General features: G+C 43.1%; 1 protein-coding gene across 1 annotated transcript; it reads left to right on the top strand.

Moving 5' to 3' along the window:
• The first annotated feature begins 10,539 nt into the window (after positions 1–10,539).
• Positions 10,540–11,881, top strand: cldn5b (claudin 5b). The gene has a single exon (XM_069166777.1). The coding sequence runs from the start codon at positions 10,683–10,685 to the stop codon at positions 11,328–11,330; it is 648 nt and encodes a 215-aa protein (XP_069022878.1). The 5' UTR covers positions 10,540–10,682; the 3' UTR covers positions 11,331–11,881.
• The last annotated feature ends 2,187 nt before the right edge of the window (positions 11,882–14,068 follow it).

Below are 14,068 nucleotides of genomic sequence, written 5' to 3'. Positions count from 1 at the left end.
GTATGAATTGTCAGACCTGAAGGCTTCAAAGGACAATAAGGGCTGAGAGGTTTGGTGCCACATCGTGCACAGAAAACAACATGTTTATGTGGCAACGTGCCTGATACTTCCTCCAGAAGCAGAATTTCAGTTTCATTTGAATTTCAAATATGTTTTATAATCTCCTGAAGCTATGTATACGTCTATTTATGGCCGTGATCTTCAGGCGCTCAGGCGGCACTGCATTGAAAACAGACACGAACATGTAGTGGAAATCACTGCACGGGCTCAGGAACACTTCCGAAAATTTGAGTTTGTCGCTGCATCCACAAATGCAGGTTAAAACTCCACCATGCAAAGAAGAAACCAGATATAAACATGATCCAGAAACATCGCCGCCTCCTCTGGAGCCCGAGCTCATTTGAGATGGACTGGGGTGAAGTGGAAAACTGTCCTTTAAAGAAACCCTCACAGCCTCCTTGTCACCAATGATCCCAAAAACTATTAAAAAAAAAAAAAAAAAAATAGAACTTGGTTGAACACAGCTGTGGGTCATTTTGACCTTAGGACGACAGGAGGGTTAAGAAAAAGTGAACAAATATTTCAGTGTTACACCCCCTCCCCGAGGGGGAAGATGAAAGCTTTACTTATTTATTTAAACATGTCTCACCCCCACACACACTAAATACCGACATCCTGGTGGGAACTGAAGTGTTTTAAGAAAAATATCCATTAACAATGCAGCATTGTGCGACTCAGTGGGAGAGGCCATCCAAGCGACACAGCTGGTGTCAAACACAACTGGACTGTAAGTGAATCTGACGGGATGATTGTAAAACCAACATTGCATCAATAATTTCAAACAATATAAAGTGCGCTTCCACCTTAAAGAAACCAGCGGCCGCTCGACAGTCAGACGAAAGGACATTTGGTGAAATGTTTTTTTTTTTGTTTTTTTTTGTTGCAGGACTGTGAAAGCTACCTGAGGGAGGAGGAGCCGGCCGGGCAAACAATGATGAGGACGTGGGACAGGAGGACGGAGCGGGGTGTGTGTGTGTGTGTGTGGGGGGGGGGGGGGGGCACGACTGCCTCTGTTTCCTGTGCTAGTTGGTGGTGGTGGTGGTGGTGGGGGTCAGACAATGAGCGACCTCCAGTCAAACACAAAAGGGCTGCAATCGGTGTCGAAGGACAAAAATGGAATTTGAATCTATTAATTGAAGAGAGAAAAGCAGCGTTACTTTGTGCAGCTCTGAGGGTCAAACTGCTCGGCTGGTTTTTGTGCTTCATTACAAGCACTTTAAATTTGGTGAGTCAGACTTTCAAAAGAAATGACAAAAATGTTATTTTAAGTTTTTCTTTTAATGTCTCTGCTGTAAAAAAAAAAAAAAAAAAAAAAAGACTTAGACCCACAGATTGTATATAAAAGTGGACGTAGCTTCCGGGTCTCAAAAGTGGGGCCAATGCAGAGGTGCCACGGAGGGGCACTAGAGGTTGAAAAAAAAACAAAAAAAAACAACAACTCTGTTTTCAATAGACTCCCATTCAAAAAGCATCAACTTCTCCCCTGAAATAAATGTTCAAAATATTTTTACAGCACTGATTAGATAGTAGGCCTCAAACACAGCTATGTTTGAGGGCGTGGCTGTTTCATTGTCAGGCCTGTGGCGCTGTCAGGTTTCTGGTATAGGTGGGTGGAGAAGAAAATCCAATTGGTCCTCCCTGGCTCGTCCAAATATGGTTACTTCTGACTCCAAACAATGGTGACGGCCAAAATGCCGGAGGCTTCAGAACGTTTGCTCTCGAACCGACGGGTGACATCACAGTTGATTGACACGTCGCCCAAAAACTCGCCAACATGTAAACAACAGAGCCCCTCCCCCCCCAACTCCAGCCTCATTTCCTTGATACTTGCTCGTGCCGCCATCGTTGAAACTACGTTTAGAAACAAACACTTGACAACAACGTCATTCCACTTAGCCACGCCCACTGCTCTCCGATTGGTGGCTGAGCTGACCTTAATGCGAACATGGTTCCCAGACTACAATCCCAGCAAAGATTGAAGCCGATAGGTTAAATACACTTCCTCAACATCAAACAAACTGCTGAGAATTATTCTTCTCCGTGTGTGTGGTACCCGTGTGCCCATGTATATAAGCGTTTCCTCCCCACAGACAGAAACGCGGCCCAAGGTCGCCCAGTGACATCAGCTGGGAGGCAGGCTAACGCAGGAAGGCCGGAGTGCGGAGTCGTACAATGGCCCCGTCTCATGTGCTCGCCGCCGATCCCTTCGGCCCGCCGACGAGCACGCCACCGCGCAGGAGGAAGCGCTCATTGTTCTCCTCCTTCACCCCGGCCGAGGGACAATGGGAGTCGGAGGAGGGAAGGAGGGCAAGATGGACGCAGGTGGAAAGCCTCGTTTTTAATTTCAAAATAGGCAGAGACACCAAGAAACCGAAATCTAGAAAAGAGTTGCGGTTGGAGTTGGCGAGGCCGACTTTGTTTTGCTCCCTGCCCCCATCTGACGGAAATGTACGAGTCAAAATGCAGAGAACAAACGCACAGAGATGAGTCGGAAGTGAACAGAAACGTGCAGAGTTCAGGCAAAGAAAGAGAAACGAGGAGGGAAAAAGGGGGGAGAATCTGCGTGGGGGTTTGCGTTATCTGTCTGCTCCACAGTGACAGGAAATACTACCACTTCACGGCAGGAAATGACCCGATGGCAGAGATAAGGCGGGAAAATGGCTCCGGAAATCAAAACAAGTCGGGGCAGACACAGCAAAGAGGAAAAGACCAAAACGTCCATCGACAAGGAAAGTCAGGCGAAAGTCCGACTTTTTTCAGCTTATTCTGCATTTATTTAATACATGCAGCAGAGCGGCAGTAAAATATACCCATGGGTGGATGACGAAATCTCTGTATTCAGCTGTGATCTTAAAAAAAAAGATGGACACAAATCTGTAGTGGAAATCATTGCATGGGCTCAGGAACACTTCGATGTGGAAAACCATCCCATGGTCTGACGAATCGAAATTTGAGATTCTTTTTGCGAAATCGTGGACGCCGCGTCCTCCGGGCTAAAGAGGAGAGGGACCACCCTGCTTGTTATCAGCACACAGTTCAACAAGCCAGCGTCCGTGACGGTACAGGGATGCATTAGTGCACACGGCATGGTTAGCTTGCACATCTGGGGAGGAACCGTGAATGCTGTATGATATTTACAGGTTTTTGGAGCGACATATGCTGCCGCCCAGACAACGTCTCTTTCAGGGAAGGTCTTGTTTATTCCAGCAAAACAATGTCAAACCGCATTTGGCAGATATTACAACAGCGTGGCTCCGTAGAAGAAGAGTCTTTCAAAAAAAAAAAAAAAAAAAAAAGTGAAACGGCCCCCCACCACAATCCTTTCAGCATCGTCACTGACACACTTCTATCAAATGTCAATAACATTGTCACTTCATCGTGAATGTCATTCTTCAGCCCGATTCCCCTCTCTGCATATAGAGGTCACGTATATACCGACCGTGCCCCCCCCCCCCTCCTCCGGAGGGCCCGTTAACCTCCATGCTCAGTGACATGTTCGGTCATGTATTGTCACCGAGTTCAGCGCTTCTCACAGACAACACATATGGAGGACAAAGACCTGCTCACGCTTGCAGAATGAACCGATTCTTCATCCTACCGGAACGCCGAGACCGAAGAGGAGCAGCTGAAACTCCTCTGACCGGGAAAAAAAAAAAAAACATCGAAGAAGTGCTCAGATACTTTAAGTCAAAGCACTGGTGAAAATAAATACTCGGGTACATGTAGAATTCATGGCTTTAAAATGTCAGGAAAATGTTGAATAGTAAAAGTACGCAACGCAAAGAGACGCACAGAGACTTTGTTCCCATGTGATGTCTCCAGCTGTCTGTTTGTAGCCAATTCACATAAACTTATATTAATTGTGTCTCTGAGGACATTTTGTGTCTCTTTGTGGTTGTTTTGTCTCTGTGAGCAATTTGCATCTCTTTTTGGACATTTTGCATCTGTTTTTGAACATTTTACGTCTCTTTTTTGACAATTTGTCTCTGTGAACATTTCGTGTCTCTTTTTGAACATTTTGCGTCTCTTGATGGACATTTTGTGTGTCTCTCCGCAGCCGTTCTGAGTCTTTTTGTTGGCGTTTTGTGTTTCTTTCTGGGACATTTTGCAGGTAAGGACCCCGCGCAATTATGAAAGCCTCTGCAGCTGCATCCTGATCTGTTTGCAGTAGTTTAAAAGGCTTCATAATGAAAGTAAAGTGGTGGGGAGCTGAATTCACGCAGGATGACTGAGGTGTGAGGAACTGGGAGCTGAGAGCTGGATGAATGTGTCATTTCCTTCTTTTGTTAAAACAGGTGGAATTAGTCACCAGAGAGTGACGCGGACACAAAACCTGCAATAAACCAGGAGATGTGGCGGCTATCAGAGCAGCTCGATGACTTTCCACTGTCGGGTTTCCTCTAGTCCGAGTCATCAATGGTGCTCTGTGACCGCTGTAATGAATGTGATGAATGTCCTGTAATATCGAGACAACACACACACACACACACACACACACACACACACACACCGAGTGATTTCTGCAGCGGCTTGTGATTACGATCTATTTACTTAAATGAGCTCCTGTGAGACAGTTTGATGTTTTTATGGTTAAACATGAATGGATTGCCGAGAGGGTCTACTGGACACAGACACAGGGGCCCTAAAAGGGGTCATGGGGCCACAGATTGACGTCCAAATGTCCCCAAAAGAGACATAAAACAAAACTAAAAACGTCAAACGACCACAAACACGATTTAGAGACGGAAAGGACGGTAAAAAGACGCAGCATCACTGGAGAGGAAGATGCAAAACGACCACAAAGAGACAGCGAATGAAAACTAAACAACAAACAGACACCAATCATCTGCAAAACTCACAGCTGGAGCCACAAAGCAGCTGCATGGTTCATTTCTTGGAGAAAAACTTCGAATATTTATCTTTTAATTCGGATCAAGTTACAAATCTTCATACTTCCTCCTCTTTATCTTTAGTTAGTCTGACCCATAGAGACACAACGGGCTAAAATAAAGTGAATTGATCCTTTAAATGACTGGCGTACATGCGACATAACTACAACACGCATGTTTAATTTATGACCGGCTGAAGCTGCACGTCAATGGAGGCATAGATGACAAAAAATATCATTAAATGGAGACTTTAAAGACCAAAAAAAAAATATCTAATTTTTAGTGTCTTTAATTCGAATTTGTGACAATTCAGTAGTTACATACATCTAATTTAGGCCTTTTTATATCAGTTTTATAGTTAGAAAGATTACAAAAATACATTTTGCTAATTTTTTCCCCTTTCAAATTAGCAAATTTCCTTTGTTAGAAGATTATTTTTTGGGTTGTTTAGGCAAAAAAAATACACACAAGTAGCAGTATTTGCTGTTGACAAAGTAAAATACACACACACACACACACACACACACACACACACACACATACACACACACACACACACACACACACACACACACACACCATCTGTCATCACAGACACCTCTGAACCCGACTGCCGGCCCACGTGCCAAACACGGGTACCGGACAAACGCACAACAAACCTACCAAGGCCTCGCGCGCCTACGAGTGCCAGGGATCCTCAACAGGTGAGCCTTTCACGGTGGATCATAAAAAGAGTCGATGTGGAACAGGAGGAGGAGAATATTTCCCTCCGGGCTGCTCGGAGAACAATGGAGTGGAAGGGAAGTGATAAGAGACAGGACATCCTAACGCTGCTGCATCTCGGCAGATCTCTGCAAACCCGCCGCTGATACGTCAGCTGGCAGCGCTGCAGCCGTCGCTCAGGTTCACACACACACACACACACATACACACACACACACACACACACCACACACACACACACACACACACACACACACACACACACAACACACAACACACAACCGAAGAGCCAGAACAACAGGATGGAATGCTGTTTGTTAACTCTTAACTTATTGAATTCCAGATTTAATTCTGCAGCCTCCTGCAGTTTACGATAATTATGACAGTACAGAAGTCTGTCGAGTGTTTACGCAAGAAAAGTTACAAAATTAAGTGGAAAAGTGAAGTGTTATATGTGGATCTTTTATAAACCAACAGCAGAACGATTTACTTTAACAAATAGCATGTTGAATATTGTTGTTTTTACCTTTACTCAAGTAAAAGTATCAATGTGACACAAATAGTACAGCAGTATCAGCAAAATGTGATTTAATGTGCTTCATAGAATATGGTTATTATTACTCAATTGTTATCAAGTAAGTTATTATTACTGGATTATTATTAAAATTGTCTACTAAGTAAAGTAAAGTGAAGTGTAGTTGGAGGTAGAGCTGAATAAAGTTCAAGTAAATTGAAGTGAAATTGGAGTAGAGCAGCTGAGTAAGTCGGAGTGAAAAGAAGTTAAAAATAAATACAGTGGAGCTGGAGTTGAAATTAAGTCCAGTGAAGTGGAATGAAGTGAAGTGGAGCTAGGTTAAGTAAAGTAAATGATGTGGAGCAGCAGTTGGAGGTGTTTTAAGTGGAACTAAGTGCAGTGAAGTGAAAAAAAGTGAAGTGAAGTGAAACTAAAGTTCTGAGGAGTTCAGTTAAGTCAAGTTATAGTTAAGTGAAGTAAAGCGAAGTGAAGCTGAGTTCAGTAGAATACAGTAAATGAAATGCAGCTGGATTTGGAGTTGTGCTAAACTGAGTCCAGTGAAGTGAAGTAAAGTGACGTGAAGAGGAGCTGACTTAAGTAAAGTAAACAAAGTGAAGCTGCACTCGGAAAGTGACAAGTTAAGTGGAGCTGAATGAAGTGAAGTGAAGTGAAGTGAAGTGAAGTGAAGTGAAGTTCAGTACAATGAAGTAGAGTTGCAGTTGGAGCTGTGCCAAGTTTAGTTAAGTGGAGCTGAGCTGAGTGAAGTAAGTGAAGTGGAGCTTACGTTCTGTTGTGTTCAGTTAAGTCAAGTTAAAGTCACAAGTGAAGTGAAGTGAAGTGAAGTGGAACTGAATTCAGTCAAATAAAGTAACATAAGTGGAGCTGTGGTAAGCGGCGTCGACTGAACTCAAACAAAGTGGACGTTTCCATCTGTGATTTTCTCCAAATGAAGCAAAGGCCTCAGTCTCCATGCAGTGATTATCTGTCCGTTTAATTTCTTACGTTTTTTTTTTGTTTTCTTTTTAAGAATCGTCACAAAATGTTGCTTCGTTGCAGAAAGTAAATCTCAGAGTTTCTGGACCAGAACTGAGGGTCACTTCCAGGCACGGGTCACTGCAAACACCGAGTCGGGGGGACGAGAAGAGGAAACATCTGGCTTTGTGAGAACACGCATGCAGTCGCACGCACACAATATGCACACACACACACACACACACACACAAAGTCTCAATCACCGTTCTGACTGCGCTGGCAGTGACTCCTCTCTGATTAACACGGCTGATCTCGTGTTGTCGAGCCAACAGGAACTCAGTTTTCATGACACACTCACCGACTACGTGACATCATGTCTTGCGCGCGCGCGCGCGCGTGCGTGTGTGTGTGTGTGTGTGTGTGTGTGTGTGTACTGGTGATATAATGATCTTTCCAGGTGCTGAGCTGATTGTGTTTTTCTGAAGGAATGTTGTTTCTCTGCATGTTGATGTTTGAGCTGGACCGACACCTGCTCCTTCTGTCCTTTATCTCAAAACGGCATCAACGATTTGGCGTCATATCATCAATAAAACAGCGAACCGCGTGCATTAGTTCCAACACTCGACGTGCATTAGTTCCCCCTCAATAGGGTAAATATTTATACTTTTAGCTCCTGTTGTGGTTAAACCCAAAACTGTTTTTGTGGAAACGCTTCCTCAGATTCAGGCAGTACGACCTCCACAGCTGCGAGGACGCTCAAGAGACACGTCGGAGATTTTTGACGGTTCAGGTCACAGTTGATTCATCAACAGCAGGCGAACGCAATGCGCTGGAATAATTAATTAATCAGACCTAACCGATCGGGTCCTGACGGTTCAAGTAGTGAATTACAAAGTCAAATGTTCAGACATTAAATACGGCTTAAAGCCAGCCACTTGTGATCAGATCACCAGGACGGATTGATAATGTCACATGTGAACAGCCTCTTTGTGAAATCTGAAAAACTGCAGCGCAAGTTACAATTTTTACTTCCAGGACTTCTTCATTTGAAGAGTTTTGGAGTAAGGCGGCCTTTATCTTTGCATCTCAGCTCCTTCTCCACCCTGTTAGTGTTTATCTGCTGAGTGGGTGAGTCAATAAGCAACCCTCCTCCTTCACCCCCTTGATACCATTAGTCTGATTCACAGATAGAACAATTCTGTGACTAAGACATGAAGACTGCGGGTCCTCCACAGCAGCAGAGTAAATTACAGAAGGTGTGGTCCAGCTTTCATCAGCAGGCATCACGTAAACATTAAAAGAAAAACGACAGCTACGCCACACCCTCCTCACGGGATGCTATTTTCAGACTTTCCCATCAAGAAGCTGATAAAAAGGAGTCATTTTTGAGTGTGATCTTATTCAAAACCTGGAAAAAAAAAAATATCCCTGCCAATCTTAGAAGTTAAATCAATTGTCGAAACTGAGAAATTTTATTGTTTTAGGAAAAATATATGCTTGTTTGGAATTTGATGTCAGCATCACGTTTCAAAAACGTTGTGACAGGATCGAACAAAAGACTGGAAAAGTTGCATAACGCTAAATAAAACTTTATGAAGACATTTAAGAATAATGTGTTTGTGTAAATTGCAAAGAATTGATGGATTTCATCATCTACAGTTCATAATATCATTAAAAGATTCAGAGAATCTAGAGAAATCTCTGTACACAAGGGACAAGACCGAAAACCAATATTGACCTTTGGGCACTAAGTAAACACTACATTAAAAATAGCCACGATTCTGTAGTGAAAATCACTGCATAGGCTCAGGAACACATGTAACTGATTGTGGTCTGACCCACTTTATGGTTTAAACAGGAAGTAATCGGATGTATTTTTGGACCGGACCGCCTCTCTCATCGCTCTGCTGACTCGGCAGCTTGTGTAGGATGTTAACGTTAGTGAGATTCGGACGGCACATCTCGCTGCCGAGTCCATTTAAAGGGCGAAAAAAGAAGAAGAGTTGATGGGACTTTTCACCAAAGCAGTCAGAGCACAATGGAGCGCATCAACATGGTCGCCTTGTCCTCAGCACTGACTACATCCTGTGAGCCTCGGGGTGTTTTTGGAACAAAGCATTTTTTTTTTTTTTTTTTTTTTTTTTTAATAAATGGGTAAAAAAAAAAAATGATGACAGTGGCGGAACAGAGTTTGAAAATCAGCGACAGTTTCAGCTGCTGACGAGTTGAGAAAAAGTATCCTAAAATATGAATGAATTTATATTTAATATTATATTTTTAGGAGTTTTTTATTCAAATATGATCACGCATGTGACTTCTACACTGTAAAAATCAATGTTTTGATTATTTGACGAATAATTTAAATTTGTTTGACTTTAATTTCAATCTTAGATTGATTACAGAGAGATTTCAGCTAACTCGAGTTCTGCAGCTTTATGTGGGGAAATATTCAATGACAAGTTATATTAAATACACTTTATTTAATGTTAACTCATTGTAATATGAGCTTTTAATTATTATCAACATTTTTGGGATTGCAAACAAATTCTCCCTTACCATTGCATTTGGTTTTGGTCACAGACTTCAGAGTTTTGTTTGCGTCTTAAAAAGTTTTGGTTGCAATTCAAAAACTTGACACGGTTTGAGGTCAGATCAACCAATAGAAACTCCCTTCTCAACTTCAGTGTAGGCCCCGCCCACTACGCCCAACTCAACGAGAGGTCCTATTCGCCATCAAAGTTTTTGTGACACAAGAAAACTTCTCAAGTCTGTGACCTCAACTAACAGAACTGTAATTAAGAACTTGTTTGCAATCTAAATAATTTTATTCTCAGTTAATGTTTTGACTTACAAACTTGATTTTTCCCTGTTCACAAAAGTACTTTCGTATAGTTGCATATACTATAATACATGCATTGCATAAAGGTTAAAATTCCTCAGAAATCTCTTTTTCATAGCAAAATTCATTATAAATTTTTGTTTTAATTAAGGGGCAAAAAAAAAGGAAATCTAAATGAATAATTTCAAGTGAAATAAACCTAACAAAATTTAACTTTGAGTACATTAACAGATGAATTTCCAACTGCTGGACTCGATTCCTCAAGTTGAGAAATTAAGTTAAAACCCCAAAACTCATATTCCATAGGTGGGATCATAAATCTAATTTCTGCTTCCTCACTGAACCCTCAGACTGAATCACAGGAAACCAGCACACATTTTGCTCCAACTGGTAAACATTCTCCCTCACCAGTGCGCACACGCGCACATGTGCGATTGCTGCTGCTCCTGCGCACTCCTCATTGGCTGAGACAAAGATGCCGTCGCCGCTGATTGGCCCAAAAAAGTTTGTGTGTTTGTGTTGATGGAGTCGCAGCAGCACCAGCAGCAGCAGCAGCAGCAGCGTCGGTGTGATAAATGAAAAGCCTCTGAGGGCAGCAGACACACTCTGTGACCAGAGGCAGTTCTGTGCAGGACAAACCCAAAAGACACTTCACCTCTCACGTCAGGAGCCTCACACCGGAGCCATGCTCGCCGCGTGCCTGGAGTTCCTGGGCTTGGCGCTGTGCGTCACGGGCTCGCTGCTGGTGATGGTGGCCTGCGGGCTGCCGATGTGGAAGGTGACCGCCTTCATCGACTCCAACATCGTGGTGGCGCAGACCATCTGGGACGGGCTGTGGATGTCCTGCGTGGTGCAGAGCACGGGCCAGATGCAGTGCAAGGTGCACGACTCGGTGCTGGCCCTGACGCAGGACCTGCAGACGGCCCGTGCGCTCACGGTGGTCTCCGCCGTGCTGGGGGTCGTCGCCCTGACGGTGACCGTGGCCGGGGCGCAGTGCACCAACTGCCTCAAGGACGAGATCACGAAGGCGCGGGTGGTGCGCGCGGGAGGGGTGATCTACATCGCCAGCGGGCTTTTCGTGCTGGTGCCGCTCTGCTGGATGGCCAACAACATCATCGTGGACTTCCACGACCCGCAGGTGCCTCCGTCCAAGAAGCGCGAGATCGGCGCGGCCATCTACATCGGCTGGGCCGCCATGGCGCTGCTGCTGATCGGCGGCACCCTGCTGTGCTGCTCCTTCTCCCGGGGGGTCAGGGGCGCGTATCCCATCAAGTACGCCCCCACCAAGACGATCACGACCAGCGGAGAATTCGACAAGAAGTTCTACGTTTGAAGCCGGAGGTCCGGTTCCTCTCTCCTCCGGGGACGTTTTGGTATGCAAGGCTCCCGGCGGACGGTTGCGCCTCCTCGTGCTTTCTGGAGTGGTGCTCACGAGACATTACAAACACACCGCGCCCGTAACAACTGTCAAATATGAAAATGAATGTATTTCTACTCAGGCTGGCAGCAGGTTGTTTTTGTAAAAAAAAAAAAAAAAAAAAAAAAAATATCCTGACGGGTTTCAATCCGGTTTTTTGTGTTTTTTTTTTTTTTTTTTTACGCATCACGTGACGAACTTAAAAATCTGAGGAGCAAATTCAACAGCTGATAAATAAAGCCTCCGCAGAGCTTCGTTGTAAATAGGTTTGTATTGTGGACTCACTCTGACGCTCCTGGTTCCCACACCGAGGGCCATTCACACCGATGTGCACTCATGTTCGGATCAAAGGAGCCAATTTGCATTTGAATACAGTGTTTTGTACTTCCTGTCAGTTTCCTTTTTTTCTCTCTCTCGTTTTTTTTTTAATACAAACAGCTTTTTCTAATAAAGAAAGAAACACGTTACTGTCTGTCCTTGTTATTTATATCCTGATGTATGTCCTCATTAAATAATTGCATACAGACGTGTCTGATTTAATATGCAGTCAATAACTGTATATCTGCCCTTTTGCGTAAAAAAATAATAATTAAAAGGTTTGCTTTTAAGGGAAAGTTTTCAAATTTGCTATTTTTTTTAGCATCGTATGGAAATTTAAATATTTATTTTCTTGTATGTAAAAGAATATTTGCACTAAAAGTCAGCTTGTAAGTTTTAACCCTCAAATGTCCATCTACAAATCAATGAATTAGTGAACTGGACTGCAAATTAAACATAACTCCAGTGACATTAAACTGTCTTTTATAAATACAGTTATAGAGAAGCTCTAAAAGACAAAATAAAGGCTTCAAATGTTCCTAAAAATAAAATAAAGTCTTTGAATACATCTTCAAACTTTAAATAGTCTTACAGATGCCACAAAAACGGTTAACGAGGTGTACGTTTCCCTTTTTTTTACATTTTAAATTTTTTTTTTTTTTTTTTTTTTTTTTTTTAAAGACGACGATCTGCCTGAAAAGACGGCCGACCTCGAACACGGAGCGGATGGCATTAGTTTTCTTTTTTTTTTCCTTTTCTTTTCGTTTTTAAACGAGACTCCGGCGGGAATAACGTTAAAAAAACGCAGAGTCAGGTTTAACTGTAGTTCCTTACCGAGAGAGAGAGAGAGAAAAAAAAAAAGACTAGTTTAGTTTCTCTGCGTTCAAAACAACCAGCGAAGAGAGACAGTGCAGATTAGCATCGCTGATTTTCTGCTACAGAAGCATTATTTTTAGTTTGAAAAGGTATCAGCGGATGGATGAATGGGCCCCACTGAGGCTGCAGGTTTCTCTTTGTTACGCCCCTGCATGAATGTAATAATGATATAAATCTATCATCAGCCTCATTAAGGGCAAAGGTCGGCTGGAACAATTCTTCAGAAACTAGGCTAAACAATATTTTGTTTTCATGCGAAATAAACAGCCGAGCCAAAAAAAATAAATAAAATGACGCCAATGTAATCAGGTCGGCGTTCACAGCGCTTAAACGACCGGCGCGGTCCTGATTCCTGCAGCGTGCGAGGACGGTGGGAACAATGCGGCCCGCGGCCCCTAATCGGCAAGATCAGCACAATCAGGGCAGGAAGCGAGGCCCAGATCTGCAGCAGCCCTCACATAGACACACAAGAAAACAGGACTACGTGTGTACACACACACACACACACACACACACACACACACACACACACACACACACACACGATGTTGTTCGTGGTTTTTAGTTTAGTTCAAGGAGAAAAAAAATAAAATAAAGTCGACAGTTTGTAAATCATTTGAAGTTCCTTCAACTTAAAAACCAAACTCCTCCTGCCTTAAAAATATGAGTTGGCTGAACTTAGGTTGAATATTTAGGTCAAAGTTCAAATAAGAGCCGAGAGGAGAAAAAAAACAACAACTAGGCAAACACAATTACTTTAAAAGTACAGATTTTTTTTTTTTTTAGCAATTTGATTAAACACAACTTTCCAACAAATTAGAGATGATTGAGGAGATTTCCGAGTTGCAGATTTCCAGGTCTAAAAAGCGAAACGTTAAAGTGTAATACCACTGAGGGCCACTAAAAACTGTCTCCAATAGACTCCCATTAAAAAAACGAACTTCTCACCTGAAACACAAAGTCAGTAAATGTTTTCCACAAGTCATGTCATTAGATAAACAGGTATGTTTGGGGGCGTGTCTAGTTTGATTGACAGGCCTGGGCTGCAGTTAGGTTTCTGCTATAAGTGGGCGGGGCATAGTGTCATCCAGTTCTCAGTCAGATCCAAAACTTGCTCCTCCCCAGATCATCTAAATATGGTCACTCTTGGCAAAAAATTTTTTTTTTAAAAAAGGTTAAATGACAAACGCCTGGATCTCAAGAGGGGGCGGAGCTATAAATAGTATCCGTCACTGAGCGACTTTTCAAATTAAAAGCCCTCCAGTTTCACACAGCGCCCACTGCGTTTTGACTTAGAAGTGCGTTTCTCTTCAGGAGGGGCAAGGCGGGTCCCAATCGAAGGGGAACGAGTGAATTTTTACTGTTTAAAAGCTTACATCAAGACTCTTTAATTGACGCGTTTCAAACTATTTCGGCCCCACAAAGGTTGCGTGTGCCACAAGCAGCCATTTAGGGAACAT

This window comes from Embiotoca jacksoni, unplaced genomic scaffold (assembly GCF_022577435.1).
Source record: "Embiotoca jacksoni isolate LCO1_2020_lvr unplaced genomic scaffold, fEmbJac1.0.p SCAF_10, whole genome shotgun sequence".
Lineage (NCBI taxonomy): Eukaryota > Metazoa > Chordata > Actinopteri > Embiotocidae > Embiotoca > Embiotoca jacksoni.
This window is presented reverse-complemented; position numbering and strand designations above follow the sequence as displayed.